At 41.4% G+C, this 21,072-nt stretch overlaps 1 protein-coding gene across 1 annotated transcript in view; it reads left to right on the forward strand.

The window, feature by feature from the left end:
* Nucleotides 1-21,072, forward strand: part of ice1 (KIAA0947-like (H. sapiens)) — a 152,674-nt gene that overhangs the window by 122,457 nt on the left and 9,145 nt on the right. Inside the window, exons 15-18 of the mRNA XM_080214491.1 lie at nt 7,895-8,063; nt 10,759-10,919; nt 19,063-19,253; nt 20,147-20,253. Coding sequence (XP_080070617.1) covers nt 7,895-8,063; nt 10,759-10,919; nt 19,063-19,253; nt 20,147-20,253 — 628 coding nt within the window. The remainder of the gene's footprint in view (nt 1-7,894; nt 8,064-10,758; nt 10,920-19,062; nt 19,254-20,146; nt 20,254-21,072) is intronic.

Here is a 21,072-nt window from a genome sequence, read left to right on the forward strand (position 1 = left end):
ACCACCTGCTGCATCTGCAAGCTGGGTTTTTGCGACTCATGCACAAGGACCCCGAGGTCCCTCTGCACCGTCGCCTGCTGCAGTTTTTCGCCACGTAAGTAATAATCCTTCCTACCAAAGTGGACCACCTTGCACTTGCCAACATTAAATTCCATTTGCCAGTTCCTGGCCCATTCACCCAGCCTATCTCGATCCTTCTGCAGACTCTCCACACCCTCCGCACAATTTGCTGTTCCACCAATCTTGGTGTCATCAGCAAATTTCGACACCATACACTCGGTTCCCTCCTCCAGATCATCTGTATAAATGGGTGCACACATCACAGATATCAGGTTTTTTTTTAAGTAAAGACACAGTTCTCTGTGTATGTGGGGGAGATGGTGGGGCGGGTGCAATTCTCCCAGTCAGCTGCACTGCTTTTGCAAAAGGACATCAGCAGGCCCAGAGACTCAGATGAAGGCCCTTTCACAGGCTTCATTCTGGACACCATTGCCTCCGCAAGTCTCCAGACGCTGGATTTTTGGCATCGTCAGCTTCGTACAGACCCCCCACCCCCCCTGCCCTCCTCCACAATCACCACCACCACCACTCAGCAAGGTTTAGTTTATCTCTCCATTAACGGAGAACTGACAGCTCAACCCCACCGGAGTGAAGGGGGGAGGCCATTGAAGTCCCCCAGGGGGACAGAGATGAGGGGAGCTGTCCCCTGGGCATTGCCACCTTGGCACTGTCAGCCTGGCCCTCTGGCACTGCTCAAGAGGTTAAAGTGCCAGTGCCCAGGGAGCACCTTGGGCACTGCCTACTGGGCTTCTGGTAGTGCCAAGGGGTAGGGCCTAATGGTGCAGCCTTTGGGGGAGATCAGAGAGGGTGAGGGGATGGGGGTCCCCCTTTACCCCCTCTGATCACAAGCTGAGGGAGGGAGACCAGCAATTCGGGCTGGGTGTTGAGGTGTGGGGAGGGGTCAGCCTGGGGATTTTGGAGGGAGGGGGGCGCGGGACATGGATGGCTGTCAAGAATGGCTCGGATATGTTCGGGAGGCCAGTGCTTGGGCTGCACGCAAGTCGGAGGGCCAGCAATGAGGGGTCACGGGTCTGGCCAATGGTCAAGTTGGCCAGTGATCAAGAGGCCGGCAGTGTGGGCCACTGTGGAATGTGCCGATCTTGGTGCTGACAGATCGACGTATGCATAGTGGCCTGCTCAGCACTATGCTGCAGCAATTGACCCCACCCACTGATTTTTCAGGAGATTCATGCTAGGGCAGTCTATGATGCACAGAGTGTGGGAGATTCATTTTGAAACTCTGCTGAAAAAGTTAGCTGGATTTACTCCAATTTTTACGTGAATTTGACAATTAGAGAGTTTTTTTGGGAGAATCGCACCCATGGTCTCACCAATGCCCTCCACAACAGTAGCAAAACATTCCTATTTTTATATTCCATTCCCCTTGCAAATAAAATATAACGTTCTATTTGTCTTCCTAATCACTTGCTGTACGCATATACTAATTTTTTCTGATTCATATATCATGGCAACCAGTTCTACAAAACAATGTACTGCTTTTCTGTTCTTCCTGCCAAAATGAACAAATTCATATTTTCCCACATTATACTTCCATTAGTCAGATCTTTGCCCCCTCACCTGACCTATCTATGCTCCTTTACCGGCTCTTTGACTTCAAGAAAACTTATTTGATAGAATAGAATACTTACAGTGCAGAAGGAGGCCCTTTGGCCCATAAAATCTGCACCAACCAGAATCCTATCCAGCCCCCATCCCCTTACCCCATCTATTTTCCTTGCTAGTCCCGCTAACATTTAAGGGGCAATTTAGCATGCCCAGTCAGCCTAGCCTGCACATCTTTGGACTGTGGGAGGAAACCAGAGCACGAATACAGGAAGAACATGCAAACTCCACACAATGACCCGAGGCCGGAATTGAACTTGGATCCCTGGCGCTGTGAGGCATCAGTGCTAACCACCTGCCACCTTGCCGCCCCATTTCCTATCCATTTTTATTTCATTGCAAATTTAGCAACTATATATTTTGTTCCTTCATCCAAATCATTGATATAAATTGTAAATAGTTGAGGTCCCAGCGTTGATTCCTGTGGCACTCCACGCACATCTTGCCAACCTGAAAAATTATTCAGTTGTGCTGATACTCTGCTGCCACCACTACCCCACCCACATCCCCCAGCAACAGACGCACAACATGAAATTCTTATTTGCACTGTAACCTTTAATTTGGCATCTATTCTGGAAATTCTGAAATATTCTGATTCCCCAGACTCTGTATCTAGAGGACCAATGCTCACTTCACTTATCTTTTCCTTTTTAAATACCTGTAGAAACTCTTGCTATCTGTTTTTATACTTCGGTAGTCTTCTCTCGCACTCTACTTTCTCCCACCTTATTAATCTTTTAGGCATTCTCTGTTCTTTATGTTCAGTCCAATCTTCTGACCTGCCACTCATCTTTGCAGAATTATACACTTTTTCTTTCGACTTTGATACTATCTTTAAATTTTTTAGTTAGCCACGGATAATGTGTCCTTGTCTAAGAGTCTTTCTCACTGTAATGTCTCTTTTCTGAGTATTTTGAAATATCTAAAATATCTGCCATTGCATTTCTGTTAACCTATCTCTGAACTTAATTTCCCAACCCACGTTACCCAGTTCTGTCTTTCTGCCCTCATAATTGCCTTTATTTTAAGTTTAAAACAATGTCCTTAGATTTGTGCCTCTTTCCCTCAAACTGAATATGGAAATCATATTATGATCACCACTACCGAAGGATGCTTTGACTGAGGTTATTCATTAATCACGTCTCATTAGATCGAGATTAGCCTGTTCTTTAGCCTGGTGCTAATGTGTGGTGCGCTTAGCTACTGTCTCAAAAACACTCTAGTCATCTTCCAGACTACCTTTGCCAACCTGATTTATCCAATCTATATATAGACCAAAATCTAAGGACATTGTTTGAAAGACATTATTATCACCGCATCTTTCTCAGAAGCCCCATCATTCCTTCCTGTATACTTTGCCCTACAATGTGGTTGTTGTTAGGTATACATAAACTTTTCCCACACATGACTTCTTACCTTTATTGTTTCTTAACTCTACCCAAACTGATTCTACATCTTGATTTCTAGAATTAAGGTTGTCTCTCTATAAAGATGTCATCCTTACTTAACAATGCCAACCCTTCACGTTTTCCTATCTTCCTGTCCTTCCTAAATGTCATGCCTTATGGACTTATGTGTCCTTGAATATTTGTCTTTGTTACTCTGCAGCCATGTCTCCGTAATGGCTGTCAGTTCATACATATTTATTTCTATTTGTACTCAGTTCATCTGTTTTGTTAAGAATGGCATGTGTGCTGAGCTACAGAGCCTTTAGTTCCAACTTTTTACAGTTTTTGTAGTCTTTAGCCTTATCTGCTGGTGCACTCTCCCTGTCCCATTCTGATAATCATTTCCCTTATTCCTACCTTGGTATCCTGCCTTGCTTTCTCTCTTCAATTCATTACATCTTCCCAAACATGATCTCTCACCCCTAATATTTAATTTAAAACCTTCTCTACTGCCCTCATTATGCAACTCACCAGAATACTCGTCCCAGCACACTTCAGGTGAAGACCATCCCAACACTATAGTTTCCACTTTCCCAGTACTGGCGTCAGGAATTTAAATCCATTTCTCTCATGGTTAACTTTGAGTCATGCATTTATCCTGCATCAATTTGCTCAGGGCTTTGGCAATAGTTCAGAGATTATTCCTTTTCAGTTTCTGCTTTAATTTAGCCCCAAGCTGCTCATAACCACTCAGCAGAACCTCTTTCCTAGATTTAAAATGAATTTATTAGTATCACAAGTAGGCTTACATTAACACGGCAATGGCGTTACTGTGAAAATCCCCTAGTTGCCACACTCTGGCACCTGTTCAGCTACCCTGAGGGAGAATTTAGCATGGCCAGTGCATCTAACCAGCATATCTTGCAGACTGTGGGAGGAAACCGGAGCACCCGGAGTAAACCCACACAGACATGAGGAGAATGTGCAGACCCGAACCTCAAGTCAAGTCATTCGGACTCCCGCTCTTGGCTGCGGGAAATCTTATCCTATCCCCTTGTCTATCCTGACCCCAGTTGTCACTACATTCCTATTAACATTCCCCTCTTAAATGACAGATTTTAATACCTTTTTCAATTAAAAGCTACAACTAATGGTCACAAAATAGGGTGATACTGCCTGTTGTCAAATTTGTTTGAGAAGAGGTTGATGTGTCAGAGTTCATGGAATTAAAACTTGCCACATGCAGGTAGTATAGGAGTAATCAATAAACAAGCAATGATTTTATTGCCAAATCAGTCAAAGGTAATTCTAAGATTATCATGCTGAAGTTTCAGATTTCTCTGATGAAGTGGCACTTCGACCAGAACAGAATGCAGTGTTCACAAAAGTATGAGGGAAACGCCCAGAACACTGCCATGGAGCTGATCCCTAATATCAACAGGATGTATCAAGAGGAATGATTCAAAAAACTCAAGACTCCACCTTTGAAACAAAACAAATGCGAGAGTTTATGAATCGAAGTTCGTAAAATATAAATTTTAAGAGGAAAGTAAATGTTCTGACAGGGTTACTGTAGGTCACTGTAAATTTCTGTGGAAAGATGAGCTAGATGGGATACTTGCCTTTCATGATTTATACTGAGCTGTCTAGTCGAGTGAGTCCTTGAGCTATGCAAAGCAGAGGATTCCTGCTTGCCTTTGTCAATGTCAAAGCTGAATTATGGAGAGATAGCTGAAACTGGCTGGTCAAACCCCAATGAGAAATGACAGGAGAATGGGATAAAAATGTAGCACAAGTGCACATTTTAAATAGCCTTCATTTTTGGCATTGTCTTTCCGTGTACTAAAAATGATAACTAAACTATGGCATAAATACAGTGCCTCAGTAGCTAGTTCAATATTATTCCAGCAGATGGCAGCTATGCTAAAGACACTGCCTTTACAGTGATTAAACCATAACAGATGGGCGCAGTTTTCCAACAGAAAATAAATGACAAATTCTGGAATTCTTGAACAAATACCAAACATACCGGAGAAAAGCCGTAGGCGTAATGTTTCACTTAATGCTCTGGACTTCACCAGCAGCACGGGATGTTAATAAAATGTAAAATAAAACAGATTTAGCTGTAGCATCTATAGGTTTTAACGCAAAGAAACTGCATTCTGAAAATAATTCACACCTGCAAACTGCCTAATGATAAGCCTATTTTGCCTCCAAGGGAAAAGATAACTCAGATGTGAAGTTGTTTACTGTTTAGGTTATAAGGCTGCAAAGCTCCCAGGAAAAACGACTAGACACATTCCCTGAAGCTAACATGGAGCTTCCAGTATTTAAATATATTATCTTAAAAATGGTATGCATATAATCCAGTTTGAGAGAGAGTCACCAGAACAGCAGTGCTGTACATTTTTTTTGTGCTGAGCTGGCTAAGTGCTTAAGAAGCTCAATTACTAAACCATTGTACTGTTTTGTGAAAGGGTTGAATGCCATTTATGTCCATAGGGCTGTGCCAAGCTATTTACGTTGTAGCATTCCATCCATTTTTTTGCTTCTCTATTTTTGATGATATTTACCTGAACATCAAGCAACTAATCACTGGAGTCAACAAAATGGACTCCACAGAGCCTCCCTATAGTGGTAAGAAGTATGACAATAATGTGAAGGAAATACGTATGTGTGTATAAAGTATTTGCTAGATCATTGCTGTGGTGAATCTTGTAACAATATCTGAGTGGCATGGGTCCAGGATGCAAAAGATATGCCCAGGGTGAAAGGTTGGAAAATGGATCAGAAAAAAAGTTGCTTTTTGAATTATACTATTGGAAACTCTAGTTGCCAACCTTACTCTTATAGGATCTCTGCAAGATTTGGAGCAGATGTGAAGATTGTGATCAGTGTAGTAATGGAAACCTGAAAATTTAAACCCTAAAATCTGGCATGAATGTTATCTTTCATTCCTGCTAATATCTTCCTTAAAATTAAATATGCGGTGATGCATTGTGAAGGTCTATTAGAAGGTCTGTCTCAGAACATATCTGTAAAGGGCTTGTTCAATGTGGAATGTATGTGAAGACTGCAAGTATAATCCATTTTTAAGACATTTTACAACCTAGGTGATTTTTCAGAAGCATCTTGGGGAGACCAACATTGTCTACAGCCCAAATACTTGATTACCACACTATACGTTTTGCATGTTTTTTGAACAGTACCAGAAATTTGACAATCGGTTTCATGGTAAACTGGCAAATACTCAATGATTTTAATAACTATTGTACCTCTATCTGGAGTGTGGTCTTCTTGCTTATTCAGTGGAGACAAGCTCCTTATTTTGTTGTGAAATTCCATCAGTCCTGATAATTGTCCAGCAAATAAGAAAAAATGGAACAGCCCAGTGAATTAGGTATGATCGTGTGAAGGAAATATATTAATTCAAGTTAGATGGAATGTATGGGAATCTGAGACAGTAAACAGTTTCCAAGATTGAAATGCTATATATGATTTGCTGCTTTAGTAATTGTTAAATATACAGTTTTGATTTCCCTTTGTGCCAGTCTGAATTTCAAAGGAAATCACCGCTCCTCAGTTTTTCCTGTTCCATTGTGACAAAACATCTGATTGAGAATTAGTCTCAATGATAAAGATGAGCAACGGAATAAAATTGATTATTTGGCCATTGTCGTTTTCTGTCAAAAGTGTTTATAATCTTTGGTAAGGAAGGGACAGAAGAATGCAGTCACTGTGAATATGTTTCTCCCAAAAGAATAATTATGGATGGAGACTGCCCCTGAGTCATTAGGAAAATTTGAGGTTCACTACTCAATCTATGCTGACCTAATCGGGTAACAGGAACCTACCATGACCCACTGCTCTAGATTTCCACTCCTGGTTAGTGGCCAGCAATGGTCAAAATGTGTGTGGACGCCATGTTGTGGTTGAAAACTCTCCTGCTCCTCATTTGAATAATATACCACTTGGCAAGCATCACCTTTGCAATATTCTACATCCTCCGCAGTAGAGATAATGAGTGACTTAGACAAAGATTAAAATGGTGCACATTAGGTCAACACATTTGATAAGCAATTCCAATTAATTCATTCTTAAATTGTGATGCCTGTTATTGAGCTGCTACCCAACCTCGTGTGGCATTGCACAGAGGAGGTCAAGCCCAAATGCATTGTTCAAGATGAGCATCATTACAGGATGAGAGATTGACTGGACGGGGGAAGGGAGGTAGGTGACAATGCACATGGGAGAAGGAAGAGAACAAAGGTCAAAAGGGGGGCTATGAAAGGTGGGTAGGAACAAGAAGGAAAAAGACAAGGCGATAAGAGCGCTGAGAAAAGGAGAAATGGGAGGACAGTACAAGCTTGGGAGAGAAGAAAGGGAGAGTGAACTAAAGGTGATAGCTCAATTTCCCAGCTGCTGGACTGACTTTCCAATGAGACTATTGGAGGTGGAAATTATTATTCGGCATGTCTGGGGTGAATTGAAACAATGGTCCAAATCAATTTCTTTCTCAAATGGCTTTAATTTTGATCAAAAGCAATAGTCCTTCTAAGCTGTTTGGCCTTAAGTTGAAGAGTGTGTGCTGCCATGCAAAATCATTTAAAGGGGTCAAACACGTGAACTGCTTGCACCCTTCAATGGAAAAATTAAAGGCCATGTTGTAATTTGAATACGAGAAGACTTGTGAATTATAACTAACTGTACAGACCAGTTAGGATGAGTGGTCTGTTATTTGGTATAGATCCTCTAAAATGTCAAAGGCATAGTTTATTGGTAGTTGTTGATATAGTAATCTCTTCATTTGTTCTTGATTGCAGGATTTAACAGAAGCTTTACTGATGGCTATCATCAAGAAACTGAAGGCTGAGCAAACAACCCTTGATGGTAACTGTCTTCAGGCACTTTCTCGAGTTTATGTTGCAATTTGCCGACAACAAGGAGATCTTGAAAGAGCTCGTGTCTTTTCTTACAGTATCTTGAAGGAAGGTAAGTTTATGAATCTGAATTGCATATTCATATTGATGTAAAATAAATCAATGAAATCTGTTATTCTGAATGCCCAAGGGAAATTGTAACTTCAATAAGTAAAATTTTGCTTCCTAAATGCATTTGTATTCTGTAATGGGGTGTGGACATTGCTGACAATGCTGGCATTTATTGCCCATCCTTTTTGCCCTTGGGAAGATTGTGGTGAGCCACGTTCTTGAACTTCTACAATCTGTGTTGTGTAAATATACCAACAATGCTTTTCAGGGTTTTGACCCAACAACACTGAACAGCGAAAAAGTTCCAAATCTATGTTTCTAAGTCAGGGTGATGTGTGAATTGGAGGGGAACTGGAGTTCCCATGCACCTGATCCCTTATTCAGAGCGATGGAAGAAGTTGCAAGTTTGGAAGATGCTTCCAGAACGGTCTTCATGGGATGCTGCAGTTTATCTTGTAGGTGCATTTGGGAATTCATAATGTGCCCTATGCCATCAGCAACGGCAGAATTGTATTCCTCCACAATCTGTAACCTGCTTTTATGTATTCAATGGCCTAACATGGCCCTCATTCTATCATTGCCATCAATTCAGAGGAGCAACCCTGGTTCAATAAGGAGTGTGAGAGAGCGTGCAAAAAGCACCACTAAGCACACCTAAAAGTGAGATGTCAATCTGATGAAGCTTCAATGCAGGACTACATGCATGTTAAATAACAGAAATTGCATTCTATAGTCACAAATAATGTATGCATTCAGTAAAGAGCCTTTATCTTTTTCTTCTTACCATTTTTGCGATCTCTGGCCTTATCTGCTGGGGAAGCAGGCTCGAAGGGCCAAATGGTCAACTATTGCTCCTACTTTCAATGTTTCTCCTTGTGCTCTTCTATACCTTGTTTTGACCAGTCTTCTTGCTCTTTAATCCTGTGCCTCAGCTGCTCTTGTCGTAGTTTTGTATACTTGGTTGCTGTCACCATGCTCTTTTATGCATGAGCAAGTAACATTCATGCCACACAAATACCAGACTATGTATTAACATAACTTAAGGAATAGGAGCAGGCTGAAGCCTTTCAGCCCTGGGAGCCTGCTCCACATTTGTTGAGATCATGGCTGATCTTTGACTTCAACACCATCTTCCTGCACCAACTCCCTATCCCATAATGATTTTAATATGTAGATGTCCATTGATTTCAACCTTGAATGTCATCAATGACTGAGCCTTTATAGCCTCTGGGGCAGAAAATTCCAAATATTCACCATCATTTGGGTGAATAAATTCCTCCATATCTCTGTCCTAAGTGTCTTGCCCCATAACATTGGACCATGACCCCCAATTCGTGACAGAATAGACTAAGGATTATACGAGTTTCATAATCATGACTCTCCCTTTGCATCTGCTTCATCACCATTTTGTATTTGTAGGAATATTAATCAGCTGGCAGAATGAAAGGAAGGGTCCATTCAATCTGCAAAAACATTCTTTTTGTACCCATCAGCAGGGAAGTATATAACCTCTCTTCACGACCTCCTTTGAGCCGTTGCTTTTGAATATGTGCTGGGGGTAACAAAAAAATATGAGGAGTGTTAGCAGCCAGTCTTGGAACAGTCTGTTGCACTATAGGATAGGACAGTTATCCTATAATTCATCACTTGGAAATTAGCATAACATAATTTATTTTCTTTTAGCAAGTAGAATTATTTCTTTCATCATCTTAGTTTAGAATGAACAACCACATCGCATGACATATCTTATGCTGGAGTGTTTAATATATTGATGGCTTGATATATTGAAGTCTTAGTGTGTTCTGATACATATGATTAAATTGCGTTGAGTTTTACTTGACTATAACCCCTCATCTCAACATTGTGGGATTGTGACCTACCCTCTCAAACTACCAAAAAGAACCATACAATACACCTTGCGCCAAACGTGATCAGATGGCAACTCCAATGTCAGTATGCTGATCTTCCCTCTTTGCTGGTCAGCAAGTATTCTAAAGTCCAAATCCCACTTGTGACAAATGAATGCCAAGGCCCCATGTTTCCTACATTGCTGAGCCCCTGCAAATTCAAAAAAACAAACCTAGCGCAAACCAAGCAGCATAGTATAGTACTAACTGTTCAAACTCCCAGTATCACTGATTCTTCCTATACTGCATAGAGTCAAACAGGGGAGGATGCTGCATAATAGAGAGTGGCAGACCAGCACTGAAGTCAAAATACGACATTGCGACAACACTGACATTAGGTGAGATTCATAAATGCTGAGTATCTTTCCCAGTAATAAACACAAGCAATCTATAAGTGCAACTGAGTGGGTCTAGATTAGAAGCATATATTTTTAAGGACATGATATTTTAAAATTTTTGCCAGGCACTTCAGACTTTGAAATATTGAGACTCCAGTATATTTCAAACTGTATCAGAAAGTATTTATACAGAAGAAAATTCAATGCTTTTAACTAAATTGGAATTATTCCAATTTGGATGGTATGAAGCTCATGTCCAAAATTCTGCTTCTCCAAATGCTTTGTTACACTGATCTTTTCTTGGTTTGTAATTCTGTTACGTTTCATCTTGTCTGAAAATGCTCTTTTACATTGCAATTTTGCATGTAACATATGTGTTCAGATCATAGATTTATACTGTCTTGCTCACAGCATATCCCAGCCTTTCTACTTGATAATGTTATTTTTCCAGATTTTCCAGATTCAAGCAAACTATTGTTGCTCATTTTGAGTGTTTGGCAGAACATATTTTCTACACAAGGACCAGTTAATAAAGCTATGCAAGCTGTTACCAAACAACGTGCCAAAGGAGATGTTCTCAATTGTTTGAGCGCATACCTCAACTGGGAAAAGGTACAGTCTCTTTATTATAGTTTCAGTTTTGGCACATTGTGAAAATCTTTATTTAAATTACTTTCAGTGGCCAGAGTCATTCACATTTCCCAGTAGCAATTTCCTCTTCTATTTTGTAGCAGGAGAAAAAATGTTGGATAATTTATCAAATGATCGTGCGCATTTTATTTGTAGTTTTGATGCAAGAAACTTAAATGTGGTATCATATTAACTGCTCTTGTTAAGCCACTGTTTTGGTGCTTTTTTTTTGTTGGTATAATTGTTACGTCACCTGCAGCTCCATTTGGTGTACGCTTACTTGTGCATAACAGAATCCCACTCTATTTGTAAGACTAATCTTCCTTTCTGAGATTGATTTGAAGGTAGAATCACAAATACGCCAGATCAGTTAGCAACTGTATGGTAGTTTAAAATGCAAAAGGAAAATGACAGATGTCTCATGGACACTAAAGCAAAATACTGCAGATGCCAGAAATCTGAAATAAAGGCTGGAAATGCGAGACACTTGCAGCAGCATCTGCGCAGAGAGAAACCGAGTTAAAGTCTCGGATCTGTGATCTTTCATCAGAAATTTTCATGGTGCTGTTCATTTGTAGTCGGGGGTCTGCAGTATATAACTTCTAATCTGACCTGCAGTAAGGAGAGGGCCAACTGTAGACAAATACAGCTAAATACATCTTTTTATCACATGTTGCAGTCAATCAGACAACTGTGTATCTACTTATAAATTTTTGACTTCGGTTCCATCGTGTAATGGTTGCCATTATCCCTTTTTTCAGTTCAAAATAGTGTCTCACACCTGTAATGAATCAGAAAGCTTTGAAGTGTGACAGATGTGTACTGAATGCAAGATGTTTTTTAACGGTGTAAATCAACTTCTAACAGTATAAAATTTCCACTTTGTCACACTTGCCTGTGTACATGGAATTGAAATTAAGTGGACTCCTCAAATCAAGTGGAATTAAAGGTGGTAGAAGAGCTATTACACTTATGGCTAGAAGAGGTTATGGGAACAGCTTTAGCTTTGTGGTGATGATAGTGCAAGGTTTGCAAAGGGAGGAATTAGACAAAAGGAAGACAAAACTAGGTGGGAAGAGTTCGTTTTGGGGGGGGCATTCATTTTTATATAAGTTGCATGTTGCCCCCAGAATTGTGAGGAGTGTGGTTATCACTGTTTTGTCCGGCTGCAATATATTTCAGGAAGGGATAATTATGGCTAGGATTGCTATTTCAATAAGGAGTAGCTAATCTTTTGGAGATGAAATTTGGGGGGGTGATTCTTCCAAAGAAATTCTAAGTGCTGAACTCGCAGAAAAACTGCTCTAAATCGCAATTGTTTTTTCAGTGGGAATTCACACTAGAATCTCCCCATTCTGTGCAATGCGAAGATCACAATCATGAATATCATTAAAAGCTCGGGGTTGGGGGGGGCTTATTCACATTGGAGTCTGACAGTTCTGGTCTCTGCACATGCGCAGTGGCCTCAAACTGTCAATCTGCAGTTTGCTGGCCAGCTCAATTGCTGGCCAGCCCGGAACACTTGCAGTGCTTCACCCCTAATGTCCCCCCCACCCTCCTCACGGCCACGGGAGGCAGGCAACACTCCAACAACAACAACCACCACCTCCCCCCCGCCCCCAACCATTGGTCTCCGTCCAGCCCTGACCGATCCCTATATGGAGTGGCAATAGGAACCTCCACCGATTGCTCCCTAGGCTGTTCCTCCTGGGCATGGGCATTTTGTCCCTTGAGCAGTGCCAGGTGGCATAGGCTGGCATTGCCATGGTACTCATGCCCAGTAGGCACCCCCTCACTACCCAAACCCCCTAGAGGGCCCTGATTGCCCCTGCTTCACTCCAGCTAGAGTGAAATTGTACTGACAGGGTGGGAGATACTAGCGGGCCCAGAGACTTCAGTCCCAGAGCTACTAATCACATTGAAATAAGATTAAAAATTGAATTAAATTACTTACCTGCTGTTCCTGCCAGTTTCCAGCGTGGCCCCAGATGCACCGGATATCTGGCACTCAGAGATGCACACATGCATGCGCAAATTAGTCCACACGCAATTCTCCTGGCCTGCTACTCTAATGTTTTAGCACAGTGGAATGGGAGAATCGCCTGCCTGTAGTTCAGCCTCGGGAGGAGAGAAATTTCCCAGGGTTGAATTTCAGTTTTAATGGGGTGAGAAGTTGTCAGGTTAATCACTTTGCTTGGCTGGTGTGCTGTGATGGGTGCCCCAATCTTTCACTGGTTGTGGGGGGCTGGTGGTGGGCTGCTCCTCTGTGTGTAAGGATTGGTGGTGTTCCAGTTGTCCATTTGGAGGTTGGATCTGGGTGGGGGGATGCATGTGGGTGTGGAGGCAATAAGTCTGTAACTTTGCTTTGAGATGGGGCATCCTTCAAAAAGGTGTTCTTATCTCTGAATGCCAGCTTTTGCCGGAAAGTTTAGCCCCAGCTCCCCAGTAATCCTTATCAACATTTTGAAATTGCAGAATGCTGTTTGATCAGACTAGAAAAGGTATCTGTGAAGCCAGAAAAGTTTCACGCAGCTTTTCTTGTCTGATCCAGCACACTTTGAAAATTATGTCCGTAGTGTAATAGAATTCCTGCAGTGTAGAAAGAGGTCATTCGGTCCTTCAAATCTACTCCAACTTTACAAAAGAGCATCCCACTTAGGCCATTTAACATGGCAAATCCACCTAATCTGCACATTATTGGACGTGAGGGAGGAAACAGAAGCACCCGGAGGAATCCCACGGAGACACAGGGAGAAGGTGTAGATTCCGCCTAGACAATTGCCCAAGGCCAGAATTGAACCCAGGTCCCTAGTGCTGTGAGACAGCAGTGCTGACCATTGTGCCAACATGTTGCCCCATAATACATCACAGCTGAAGACTATTTGGCCTATGATAAAAGTATCCAAATCACCGCATTCCCCTCTTTATCCCAGTCGCTTTATTACCTCTTTGGGTGCTTATCCTTTCTTTTAAATATTACTTGCTTCATCACCCTATTGGACAGCGCATTCCAACTCTCAGCAACTAGCTGCATTAAAAAAAAATCCTGGTTCTTTTACCAATCACCTGAAATCAATGGCTTCTGCTCTCCCACTGGAAAAAATTGTCTTTATTTCTTATTTACCCTATCAAATCCATTGCGTCAAATCTCCTTTTAAACTTAAGTAAAAGAAAAATACTGTGGATGCTGGCATCTGAAATCAGAACCGAGAATGCTGGAAAACTCAGCAGGTAGTCGAGCATCCGTAGGGAGAGAAAACAGAATTGAACATTTTGAACCAAATTGAAAGAGGTGCAAGTGAATGTTGTTTCATTTTACAAGAGTGCTTCGGGCATTGAATGGTGAGGAGGTAAAGGGGTAGGTGTTGTACCTTCTGCGATTACAAGGGAAGGTGCCGTGGGAAGGGGATGAGGACTTGGGCGTGATGGAGAAACAAACCAGGGTATCACAGTGCGAGTGGACTGCTGACAGGAGTAGAGTGTTTTGTGGCGGTATAGAATCATAGAATCCCTACAGTGTAGAAGGAGGCCACTTGGCCTATTAAGTCTGCACTGACCACAATCCCACCCAGGCCCTATTCCCATAACCCCACACATTTATCTGCTAGTCCCTTGACACTAGGCTCAATTTAGCATGACCAATCAACCTAACCTGCACATCCTTGGGCTGTGGGAGGAAACCAGAGCAAATGGAGGAAACCTACACAGACATAGGGAGAATGTGCAAACTCCCATACAGACAGTGACCTAAGGCCGGAATTGAACCCACGTGTTGTGAGGCAACGGTGCTAGCCACCGTGCCTCCCCAACATACTGGAGTTGCAGATGCTGGCGGAGTGGAAAGTGAGGACAATGTGTCCCTATCATGGCCCCTATCTCTGGGAGGGAGGAGAATGGGAGAGGATAGGTGCAGAAAACAGGTTGAACTCAGTTGAGTGCTCTGTCAGGTTAAGGAAAAAGGCAGACCTGTCAGAAACACCATTTTTGAAGGTGTGACAGCATCAGAACAGGTGTGACAAAGACAGAGAAACTGGGTGAATGGGATGGAATCTGTATAATTATGACACAGACAACAGAGTTTTACACAACCTCAAGTCCACAGAGGGTAAAATGTGGGATGCCATTGGAATAGTCAAGCATTGAGGTACCAAAGCCATGGATGAGGGTATCAGCAGCAGATGAATTAATGATGAGGAGGACACGGAGAAGCCGCAAAGAGCGACAGGTTAAGTAAGTGGCCAGCAAGATATTAAATGGAGTATTAAGTGGAGATGTGCGATTATTCACTTGGATCATAAAATAGAAAATAAGATTTCTTTTTAAGTAATAAAATTTGTAAATGTTGATATTCCGAGAGTCATGGATGCACTTATACTAGGAACACAAAGTTAGCATGCAGATACAACAAGTAATTAGAAAGGTGGCCTTTATTGCATGGGGATTGAAATGCAGGAATAAAGAAAACTTACTAAAATTGATACAGAGATCACACTTGGAATGTTTTCACCACAAATTTAAGAAACAATATACCTGGATTGGAGGCAGCACGGAGAAGCTTCATTGGATTGGTCCCTGGATTGAGAGATTTGTCCCATTGGAGAGGCTGAGTAAATTGGGCTTATGTTTTCTGGAGTTTAGGAAAATAAAAGATGACCTAATTGAAGCATACAGGGTCCTGAAAAGGCTGGACAGGATAGATGTTGAAAGGTTGTTTCTAAAAGCTGGGGGATCTGAAACATAGAACAGTCTCAAAGTAGTTTAGGATTGAGATGAGGAAAAATTTCTTCACTCATTGGATCATGAATCTTTGAAATTCTGTGCGCCTGATGGCTCTGGATACTCCATTATTGAATGTATTTAACATTTTCAGGCTTGGGAATCAAGGGATATGGTAAACACATGTGAAAATGGACTTGAAGGCCATGGTCATATTGAATACGGAGTATGATGTATTCCTGCTCCTACCTAGAGTTCATTTGACAAGGATGGAGCTGGACAGTACCAGCAAGATGAAAATAGGCAGCCTTGGTGATTAAAAGAAAAAGATAGGTTTACCTTTAACAATCACCGGATGTCTCAAAGTGCTTTACAGCCAATGAAGTACATTTGGAGTGTAGCATGTTGCAATGAAAAGAAGTGTGACAGCCAATTTGCACACAGCAAACTCCCACATAAAGCCTGTTCTGCACTGTAAGAATTCTATGATCGAGGTATAACTATTAGCAGGGATAATGGAAATTACTTCAATACTTTTCTTCAGAATAATGTCACGGGATCTTTTACATCCACCAGAGAGGGCAGGTGTCTGGGCTAAAGGATGCTACCAACTGAGCCACAGCTGATGGCACATACACTTGGTTGGAAGCTGATCTTGGAGAGGTTGCAAGTAGTATGATTCAGCTTCAGTCTGTTGGCAGAGTCACAAGGATGCAGTGTTCTGAATATTTAGTTAAAGAAAATTTCTGCTCAGCCAGTGCTGGATGCCAGACGTGTCCAAATTTCATCTGCCACTTATCTTCTTGTTTGCAAGATTGTCTGTGTCCTCCTGAAGTCTGCTTCCTAAATTTTTACCACATTTCTGAACATCGTATCTTCTGTGAACTCTGAAACTATTTCATATATAAAGAGCTGTGGCCCAACTACTGACTGCAGGTGAACATAACTCCAGTCTGAAAAAAAATCATTCATCATTATTCTGTACTTGCTGTTACTTAACCAGTGTTGTTTCCATGCTGCAACAGTCCGTTTGATTCCATGAGCTGTTATATTGCAGATAAGTCTATTCTGTGTTACTTTGTCAAATGTCTTTTTCTAAATGGCAATTGCTTATGTCCCACATTGTTGTCTCTAAATGTTTCCTCATTATTGATAATCTGATTGGCCTGCAGTTGCAAGGTTTATGCCACTCTAGTTTTCAAACAAGAATGTAACATTTGCACTCATCCAGTTCTCTGCCATCACCACCATATCCAAAGATATTTTGGCCAGAGCCTGAGCAAATCCAACCTTTACCACCCCTATTCCCACTCCTCCATCCCCACCATAATCTAGGCCGCATCCCATCCAGACCAAATCACATTTCCACTTTGAGGATTGCCAGTTTTTTAAATGTTTCCTCTTTTTATCCCATCCAATATCATTACTGCAACCTTTTTATTGCTCATTGGCAATATCCTAATCTGTAGTGAACTCTCATTTCGTACTTCTGCCTCGATAAGATCGTCCCTTTTTGGTCCGTATTTATCTCCACCTTTCCTCTGGGTATGTATTTACTACATATTTGTTTATAAAAAAACTTTTTGGACTCATTATCCTCTAATCTGGTGCTGTGGGGCCTGATTTTACCATTTTCATTCTAAGTGCTGAATCTGGGCGCAATTCAGATCTGACTTGGAAATCTGCTTTCAGGCACCCCCGTTAGCACTGAAAAAAAAAATCATGGGTCTGAATCATGCTGTGGGCAGGGCTTAACACGCCTGAAACAATTGGAGCTTTGAACTGCACACGTGCAGTTAGAAAAAAAATTGAAAATCGTGCTGCTGTCACATCGCTCCCAGGACATCACCTCCACCTGTCCCCCTTATCTGCCCACTTCCCCCATTACCCAGACCGATAGCAACCCCCTGCCCCCTTTGCCTCCATTGATTATCCACAGAGTGGCAGTGGACCCCTCTGACCCCCACCCTGCCCCCCGCTCCCCTCAACCAGAGATCCATCTGGCCTGCTCTTCTTTTCCCGCTCTCCCCTCAACTAGAGATCCATCTGGTCTCTGCCTCCCCCCACCAGAGAATGATTAGGCCATCCCCCCACCCCCCCCCCGCCACCCTTCCCCCACTCCACGACCACCAGAGAGCAATTTGTCCTTCCCACTATCCTCCCCCACCAGAGATCTGACCCTCCTCCCCTCCCCTCCCCTCCACCGCTCCCCTCCCCCTCCCCTCCACCACCCCCTCCCCTCCCGATCTGAATCAGAGAGCCATTGGAACCGCTGAACTCACCTCTTCAGCAGCTGGAACGCACAAAACAGACCTTTGCCGAACATGTCTGTTTTGCGTCGAGTCTGGACGTGCGAACGCAATGGTAAAGGAGGAGATGCTGATAAAGTTGGGCAGGCAGTTCGTTAATTCAATTTAAATGCATGCAAATGCATTTAAATCGCTTGAATCGGATCATGACCATTCCCAGGCCTCAGTAAAGTGGCCATCTGCGCGGACGCAGGCACGGATCGCATTAATGGCCTCACGCCCGACTTTACTACATTTTCATGCCCGAAAACAGGCACGACGCAATGGTAAAATCAGGCCCCTGGTCTGTCCTTTCATCTTTTATTCCTTTTACAATCTCCTCTGTACTTTGTATCTTTAGTTTGGCTCTCTACTGGAAGATAAACTTTACAACTGCCATGAGCCTTTGTCTATCTTTACTTATTCAAGATTTTAGCTTTGGATGTTCTCCATTTCCTTCTCAGAAACATATCATCTCTATGTCCGAACTATCTCTTCTTTGAAGGCATTTCATTATTCATTTACTATTTTGCCGACCAATTTTTGTTTCCAGTCTTAAGAGACTGGAGACCACTGGACTCCATTTGCTTTAATTATTCTCATAGAGGCTGAGATCGTAACCATGTGAAGAAACGGTAAAAAGGAGAAATTCTTGAACAATTTGTAATTGACTGAAGTTAGCCCTTCTCAAATTAAGTATGTTAACAATTGAGCATACGTTGTCCTTTTCCAATGACGATATTATGATCACTCTTCTCCAAATGCGCTTTCACTAAAGCATATTGTTCTGTTTCATTCCCCAAAATTATATTCATCTCTACTTCCTTGCTTGCTGGGCTACAAGTACGTTGTTCAAGAATTTCTCCTTTTTACTCTTTCTTCACATGGCTACGCTCTCAGCTTTTATGAGAATATTTAAAGCAAAGGGAGTCCAATGGCCTTCAGGTATTAGCACATCAGAGAGTGAAAATTTTACTTAATCTGCTTATTGAAATTCTCAATTTCCAGACGTGAAAGCATATGTGTTAACCACTGCTTACCAGTTTCTGTTGTGTTAAATGATAAAGTTGTATCTTCAAAATACTGGAAATGTTTAATTGATTTAATTATTTGGTTTTCAGAATCCGCCTCTAGATATTAGTTCGTTGGTTTCGAGTTTCCTTATAGCAATGCAGCAGAGTCCGAAAGTGGGATTCCAAACGAGCAATGAATACGGAATAGATTTCAATGGTGATATGTGGGAGCTGATTTATGGCATAGACCTGCTGTGCTCTCAACAGCCATGGACGTGGACACACAATTGCTTCATAAGGTACTTTACAGATCTGCTTGAATTAATGAGCTCCAGATATGAAAAACTGATTTTTTGCATATAATTTCTAGTACTTTATTCAATCAAAGTGATGACAGAGCAATCGTTATATTTTCCTAGTTGATATCACTATGTATGAATACACAACTCATCAGCTCCTTAGATGACACTGATTACTGAAAAGGCCAAAGACCATATGGTACAGCTTGTTCCATGGCTCAGCTTATAATTGAGCTGAAACAATTAGCTACTTGCAGTTAGGTGCTACAATTAGCCTCAGCATCCCAGTCTTCGAGAGGATAGAAATAAGTCAGGGTTCATACTTACAATATCTATTCAGTGACATTTGCTGGACTTCATGTACTTGGATATCCACAGTCACATGGGTGATCATTGATATTTTGAAGGTCTTCATGGCTTAACAGACACAAGCTGGTTTAACTCAATGTTAATATTTTGTCAACATGTTTCAGTCACGTAGCAGCATCAAATTGAGAATCGTATCTGAAATTACTTGTTAGTCTGAAAATCCATTAATCTATAGGGTCCTTCAGAAACTATGGCAGTTTTGTTTTAATAATTGTTCATACTTATAATTTAAAATGGCTGCTCAGCTGAATTTTCTGGCCATCAGCAAACCTCTCAGATAACCATAAGTAAACTAACAGCAGCTACTGGGGCATGCTGCTGTAAAATTTCCTTTTGCATGATATAACTAAGTGCATCCACTTTATTTCCAGTTCAGTGAAATGGCAAACATGTAAGAAGTTTAAGTGCTTTTCTTTGATAATGTTTCTCTGTATAATGTTACTTATGTTTTTGCTGGAAAGCTTATAGTTTGCATTTTCTTTTCTTGATGCTGGTTGATTCCTCTGCTATGATATTCCTTTTAGGAAGGAGGTATGGCCTGTGTTGGATAAGTGGATGAAACGCAGAAAAGGACAGAATGCTATTTTACATGTTCAGGATGTCACGGTTGCAGGCGTCATGAGACTTATTGGTAATTAACTTGATTACTGGTAACTGTATTTACTGTAGCTGAAGATCATGAAATAGACCAAACACATTCCTAGCACTTCATTGTAAATTTACTACAGACAGCTTTTGCTTTCTAACTGCTGTAATTTTATGGAAAAATATTGTTCTTAAATGAAAGCGAACCTTCACTCAAAAGATGTTCATTCAAGGTTTAGGTTAGTTTGATTGGTCATGCTAAATTGCCCCTCAGTATCAGAGGGATTTACGGGGTTACGGAGATAAGCCCTTGTTGTTGATGCAGGCTCAATGGGCCAAATGACCTCCTCCTGCATTGAAGGGATTCTAAAATTTATATTTTAAAATGTCAACTCTATTTTGTAGGGCAGGTAGTTTCAAATAGCGATTATCAAATTAATTTGAACATCTTTTTGCACAGAAACACCCAAACTATTTTCCAAAAGTTGTCATTAATGCAAAATCAATTCTTTCTGTCATCCAAAAAAGATCCTAAAACCTTATTTAAATAATAACAGGAACCAAATAACTTTGGCAACATTTTGCTGTCCGAGCTGCAGTTTTAGAAATTAGCCGATACATTTGTGTCGGTTGTTATTGTCATGACAAAACTAGCATATGTAAATAATTATTTTGATAGCCTATTGCTAAATTTGTCTGTTATGGTATTTGAAAAGGAAACAGTGAATTCAGGCTTACCATTAGAGCAACATTTAGCTGTTTTATTTTAACTCCTTCGTATTTGTTGCAAAGAATAAGCCACTAGTCCTGAGTGCTTATTTCCAATGACGAGCAGGAGGACTTCAATTTGTTTTGTTCGTTGAGC

Source organism: Carcharhinus amblyrhynchos, chromosome 2, assembly GCF_965287045.1.
Source record: "Carcharhinus amblyrhynchos chromosome 2, sCarAmb.v2.hapA, whole genome shotgun sequence".
Taxonomy (NCBI): Eukaryota; Metazoa; Chordata; class Chondrichthyes; order Carcharhiniformes; family Carcharhinidae; genus Carcharhinus; species Carcharhinus amblyrhynchos.